This window comes from Diceros bicornis, chromosome 20, assembly GCF_020826845.1.
Source record: "Diceros bicornis minor isolate mBicDic1 chromosome 20, mDicBic1.mat.cur, whole genome shotgun sequence".
Classification (NCBI taxonomy): Eukaryota; Metazoa; Chordata; class Mammalia; order Perissodactyla; family Rhinocerotidae; genus Diceros; species Diceros bicornis.
Genome location: NC_080759.1, coordinates 53560183 through 53566182, shown reverse-complemented (window position 1 = coordinate 53566182; position 6000 = coordinate 53560183). Strand labels below are relative to the sequence as shown.

Genomic DNA, 6000 nt, shown 5'->3' with positions numbered 1-6000 from the left:
TGACTCGGCCGCGGCGGTGGCCTGCGGCCCTGCTCTCTACATTTGGCAGCCAGCCTCGGAGTCAGCGCCCGGTGGCGGCCTAGGTTAATCCGTCTCGACACCCCAGATCCAGGCACAGTGACATTGGCTAGGAGTCGGGGAGGAGGGAAACACTCACCGCTCTGGCCTGGAGCTGCCCCTTCCCACCCAAACGTTCCCCCCTGGGGCTCCTGGACTCCTCCCCACTGTCGCTCTTTTAGGAGTACCCTGCAAGCCACAGTTGGCCCGGGTTCTGCGTGACCTGGGGACTCTGGATCCTCCCTTCTGGGCTGGGACTTCCCCGTGGCAGCCGGGAGCTCCCAGTTCAGAGGGGCACGGTCAGCAGCGCAGCGGGTCCCGGGTCCCTTCAGTGGACTCCACTTCCCCTGCATCCTCTTGTCCTCAGTGGCCGGTGCGCCCCGGGGATTCCCCGGTCTTGAAGCTGGGAGTGGGACTGGCCCCGGAGCCCAGACGCCCGGAGCGGAGAAAAAATAGTCTCGGTGCCTCCGCGGCGGAGAAACTCCCCCCGCCCCGGCCGCGAGGCCTGACGCCCTGGGCGGCGGCCAGCCTCGGGGGGTTGGATGTTCCCGACGCGGGAAACAGGCTCAGCCGCGGCGTCCCTCTACCCCCACCTTCGCCCTTTTCCCGGGAGCCGGCGGAGGGGAGGGGCGGGGCGGCTGGCAGCAGGCGACACTGGTGTTCCGGTTCTTTAGTTATTGCTTCTGGTCCTGCCGCGAGTGCACTTCTCAGGTCCGGGGCAAAGCAGCCAGATGCACTGCCCCCACGGTGCCGAGAAGCCCTTGCTTTGCTCTTAACTTTTGCCAGGAACGGGCGAGGGGCGGGGGACCCTGGAGCACGCGCCTCTCCACATGCGGCGGCCCCGCCCGCCTCCGGTCCTGGCCCCCGCCCGCACCCGCCCTCCGCGCTCGGAAAGCCCCCGTGGCTCCTCCCACCCCCGAGGGGCTTTCTCCAGCCTCCAGTGACTTCAGTCTTCTAGCGCACGCTCCTTTCCTCCCGGCTGGAGCGCGCCGAGCGCAGCTTTTCTGGGGCCGCAGGGGACAAGGGACGGTGACCTCCGAGCGCGCCCGGCAATCTCGTCTCTCGGCCTGCGCCCTGGCCCCCGGCCCGCGCCCCGGCCGCCAGCATGGTGTTGCTGGCCGGGCCCGGGCCGGAGGGCGGCGGGGCGCGCTGTGTGTCTCCGCAGCCGCCCTCCCCGCCCCGGGACACGGAGGTCGGGGAGGACCCCGCTGACTACGAGGAGTACGAGGACTTCTCGCGTCTTCCGGACACCCGCAGCATCGCTTCGGATGACTCGTTCTACCCTCCTGGAGGCGAGGAGGAGTACGGCGCCGTGAGCGCGGAAAGCGTCCCGGAGGGCGTCCCGGAGGCGGCGACCCTCCTGCGCGCCGCCTGCGCCAACGACGTGGGGCTGCTGAAGGCGCTGGTGCGGCGGGGGCCGAGCGCTGAGGAGGTGCAGGAGACCGACCGCAACGGCCGGGTAAGCCGGTGTCCCCGCAGGGTCTGGGTCCCCTCCGCCCTCCCTCTCATTCCCCGCGCCACCTGGATCCCGACTCTGTTCGGGTCCCGCGGTGACTTTGCCGCTGTAAAGAGCGCCTTTTCCCGGCTCTCTGGGCGCGCCGCTGGTGTGGAGCCCTGAGTGGCCTGCCCATGCCCGGGTAAGTTTACCCTGCCCGAGGGCACCGCGCCGCGGGAGACGCCGCTGATCCCGCGTCCTCACCGCATCCCCTTCTTTTCCGCCCTCGGAGTCCTCTTGTCCCTGAAACCCCCCAGGGGCTCGCGCCCGGATCCAGGTTTGAAGCCACTCGCCGGGTCCTTCAACCCGGCCGCCCGCTGACCATTAACCTTCTCGCCTGCAGGGGAAACCCCTCCTGCCCCCCTCGGCCCCTCGCGCCGCCACGGCCCTTTCCACGCCCGAACGTGAATGGGCACCCCTGGGCCACCCTGGTTCGGAGTTTCCTCCGGGACCGCCTGCTTACGCGCCCCGCCCCCCACGCCCCGCTGCGCCTCTTGACCCGCGTGGCGACCCGCCAGGTGATCCCCGACTGGGCTGTCTGCATGGTCACCGCCGCGAGCCAATGCCGCCCGCCCCCCACCCGCGAGGCAGGGCCTGGGGAGGGCAGCGGAGGGGCCGGCACCCGCCTGGTGGAGCAGGCTGGCATGGGGATGGGGAGACGCACGGGGTATCCATTAGTCATGTCAAGACTCAAACAGCAAGAAACCTTTAGAAAAGGAAAGAAAAGTTGGCTTGAGAAGGACTGGCTCGCTGAACACAACCCCCGAAGCACTGGGGGGAAACACAGCAGAGTGACCAGGCGGCCAAGCGACGCTTCTTCTGTGCCGGTGGACCAGCGGCAGCGGTCTCACCTGACTGTCGCGTTCCCTGGGTCCCGCGGGCTCTGCCGCCTCAGTCTAGCACAAATTAGGAATGCGCGTGGTTCTGCTCCGGAGCGCACAGCTGATAGGAAATATGTGCATTTACTTGGGGGCAGGCCGGTTTGTCCCTAACTGTGGTCTGCGCTGGGCTTAGGCGTGTGGGAGCCGGGAGCGTCCCTTTCTGCTCCCACACTTGTGCGTCTGACTTGACGCGGCGTTTGGACTTGGGGAAGGGTCTGCGCTTGGCGTCATGTGTCAGGCAACGCTGGCCCGCAGGCCCCTAAGGCTGGGAGAGCTGAGGTGGGCCCTGGGGGCAGCGTCGCTCTACCCCTGTCCTCTCCGTGGGTGGGGCCCGCGACCCGGGCGCTTTCGGCGGCTCTGCTTTCGCTTTTACTAAGGTGAATTTTCACACACGCCTGTTTATAGGACACCTCGCTTTCCTGAAGCAGGCAACGGCTTTAGAGGAAGCCCCTGAAGGATCGGGAAGAACACGGGTGGGGGGTCTCTCCTGTGCCCTGGGCGGCCCAGCGGTCTCCAGAGGGCTGAGTTGGGCACGGGCAGGGCCTGGCTCGCCCAGCCCCCACTGGGCTCAGCTTTATGATGTTTTCTTTGGCGGCAAAAAATACAAGTTTGAAAACAGCTGCGTTGGAGCTGACTGAGAACAACGAAAACCATCCCCAGGGGTCTTGGGCCTGGCTGAGTTTCTGGGCCAGTTTTGAAAGTCCCTCCCTCAGCGCAGAGTTAGGGGAGGGCTATGGAACAGGGAGGCAGGCTCCAGCCCCTCAGCGCCTCTCTGTCTCAGTTTCCTCGGTGTCAAATAGGGCTAATGACAGCTTTGCCTCCTGGGGTTGTGAGCGTGAAAGGCCCTAACGCACACAGCCCTCTGACGCGGGCCTCGTTTACCATCCTGGTCTCTTTCTCGCCTGCTGTCTCTCTGCTCCGAAGAGTGCGTCCTCCCGCTTTTGCTTTTTTTTTTCTCTTCTGCCAGGCAAAGCTGTTTTTCTCTCTGCTTTCCCTCTTAATGACGGAGTCTCTCTTTGTTTCTCTTCTGCCCAGCGGCTTCTGGATGCTGTTGATCAAACAGCCTCCGTCTTCCCGAAAAACTTCACTTCCTGTGGCAAGTGGAATAGTGAGTCATTGCACGAGTGTATATTGCAGACCTACTGTGTGCGAGGCACTGGTTAGGTGCGTGGGAGACTCGAAGATGAAACAGTCCCTGCCTTTGAGAGTCTTAACCTTTTAGTCCAGAAGAACTCAGAGAGTAAGAGTACTCGGTGCTTAGAGAGTAACAGTACCCAGTGCTTCGAGGGTAAGGGTACCGGTGCTTCCAGCCAGATGCAGGAGATGAGAAGGCACTAAAGAGATGGGGAGCAAGTGTCTTGAATGCGGAAGCTGGGGCAATCTGGAAGCTGAATGAGGGGAGACTTTTGGAAGCAGTGGCTGGAGGATGTTCTAGTCAGGCAGATGGAGCCAAGGGGGTGGCAGCAGGGACAGGGTGGTTGGTGGTGGTGACGCGTGGAGAGGGGACAGTGTGGGAGCTGAAGCCGGAGAGGCCAACCTGGGCCGGGTGATGAGAGGCCGCCCGGAGTAGCTGCCTAAGAAATAGGAAGTTGGGAAACAAACTGGTTTCAGCATGCCAGTGTCCAAACTTGGGGCTGTGGTGTGCGTTCCCTGATGGTCACATGACCCACTCACTGACTGCCTTCCGGTTCCTGTCGTAGTACATTTTCTCAGGGAGGCCTTTCTTCCTACCTCTAAGCCCACAGCACCCGGAGCTGGGTCAGGGCAATCCAGGTGGCCAGGGCTTGAGAGCCAAAACTGTAAATAGGGTGGTCCTTTGAGAGAGCAAGTGACATTTGAGTAAAGATGGAGAGAAGATATTTGGGGAAGAGCACTCCAGAAAGAGGGAACAGCAAGTGCAAAGGCCCTGAGGCAGGAGCCCTTTGGGCCTGGTCTATAAGCCGATCTTGATTAGTGGCAGTAAAACCTTACAGAGAGCCCGAGAGCTTTCATGGAGTAGAGGGATAACTGCATTAACTACAGAATGAAGTCCTCGAGGGTACCGCCCGCAGCCAGCTTCCTAGAGGAAAAATGGCTCTAACGGCTTTTTCTGGGGTGTGTTTCATGAGCCGATGATCTCTGGTCAGTTAAGACGGGAGATCTGCTGAGCTGACAGATGTTTCCTTCGGTTTGAGTAACTAAGGATCGGTTGTGTTTTGTTTAAGAAAACGTGTTCTTTCCTGGCTCCTGAGATTGGGAGAATCTTGGCTGTGGCTCAGCACACAATTTTCTAAAATATTCTAAAATATTTATTACTCTAAAAAGATTGCATAATTTAATATGTAACATGTAAATATTTGTCAAATAATTCTCCAGTAACATTCAAAGTGTGCTCTCCCTGTCTTTTAGATTTATGGTGCTTTTGTTCCCTCTGACTTGGGGACAGTGAAAGCTGCCATCATTCTTTTTCTGAATTCTTCTCCACTTATTATATGCCGAGGTTCACCTTTAGGGCCGTGATGGCTCTGGAGACAGCACTGAGACCAAAGGAAGTGTTTGTGCTGTTGTCATTGTTGCAGAACGGCGGTTTGAAATGTCAGACAGCTCTTGAACCAAATTAGGCCCAATTATGCTAAATTTAAAATATTGCACTCCTTTCTCTATGTAATGTTTCCCATGCGTGTTCAAATTCTAGGGCTTCTCGGCGAAATTTTCCAAAGGCCCCTCCACCCATTTGCTCTGTTGGCTCAGCAAAGCCCACCCCACACACCCAGCATGGGGGGGGGGTGTCTCCCTTGTGGGGCTTAAAGGTTTATAGATTTGTAGTGGGAACTGGGACCTTTATCTTGACATATACATGATAAATTTTTTTTTTCCTTTTTGTTGGATTTTTGAATGCCACAGAAAGATGTATAAACTTTGGAATCACTTTTCCCTAAAATGAGAGTCGAGTTGTTTGGAATTCACAGCCAGCCCTTCCTCCTTTACCAGGCCTCAGGGTTCAGGACCTGCACTGGGGCTGGTTAGTATAGAGAGTGAATGCTGGCCCCATCGGCACAGGGGGAGCCTGGCTTGCTGTTTGGGGGTGTCTGTTAGTGTGTTAGTTGCAGAGTCTAAAGCATGGGGAAGGGGATGAGAAGGGAGAATGAGCAGGTTAGACTGGGAGCTGAGGGGCTAGACCAGAGAAGTGGGTGAGCTGAAGCGGGCCTGGAAGACCTGGGCTTCCTCTTCCACTGACCAAGGCAGGGCCTGGGGTGCTCTGGGCCCAGCAACAGTAGAGACGCCCATGTGTTTTGTTTTTCTGTTTAAGGACTTAACTTTTTTTTTAGAACAGTTTTAGGTTCACAGCAAAATTGAGAGGAAGGTACAGGGATTTCTCAGGTACCTCCTGCCCCACACCTGCCCAGCCTCCCCCATTGTCAACATCCCCCACCAGGGTGGTACATTTGTTATAACTGATGAACCTACAATGACACGTCATAACCACCCAAAGTCCATAGTTTACATTAGGGTTCATCCTTGGTGGTGTACTTTCTGTGGGTTTGGACAGAGGTATAATGACATGTATCCATCATTATCATATATAGA

The 6000-nt window shown here is 58.7% G+C and overlaps 1 protein-coding gene across 1 annotated transcript in view; it reads left to right on the top strand.

Moving 5' to 3' along the window:
* The first annotated feature begins 754 nt into the window (after positions 1-754).
* ANKRD33B (ankyrin repeat domain 33B) overlaps positions 755-6000 on the top strand; it is a 68030-nt gene continuing 62784 nt past the window's right edge. The window contains exon 1 of the mRNA XM_058564346.1: positions 755-1516. Coding sequence (XP_058420329.1) covers positions 1163-1516 — 354 coding nt within the window. The 5' untranslated portion in view covers positions 755-1162. The remainder of the gene's footprint in view (positions 1517-6000) is intronic.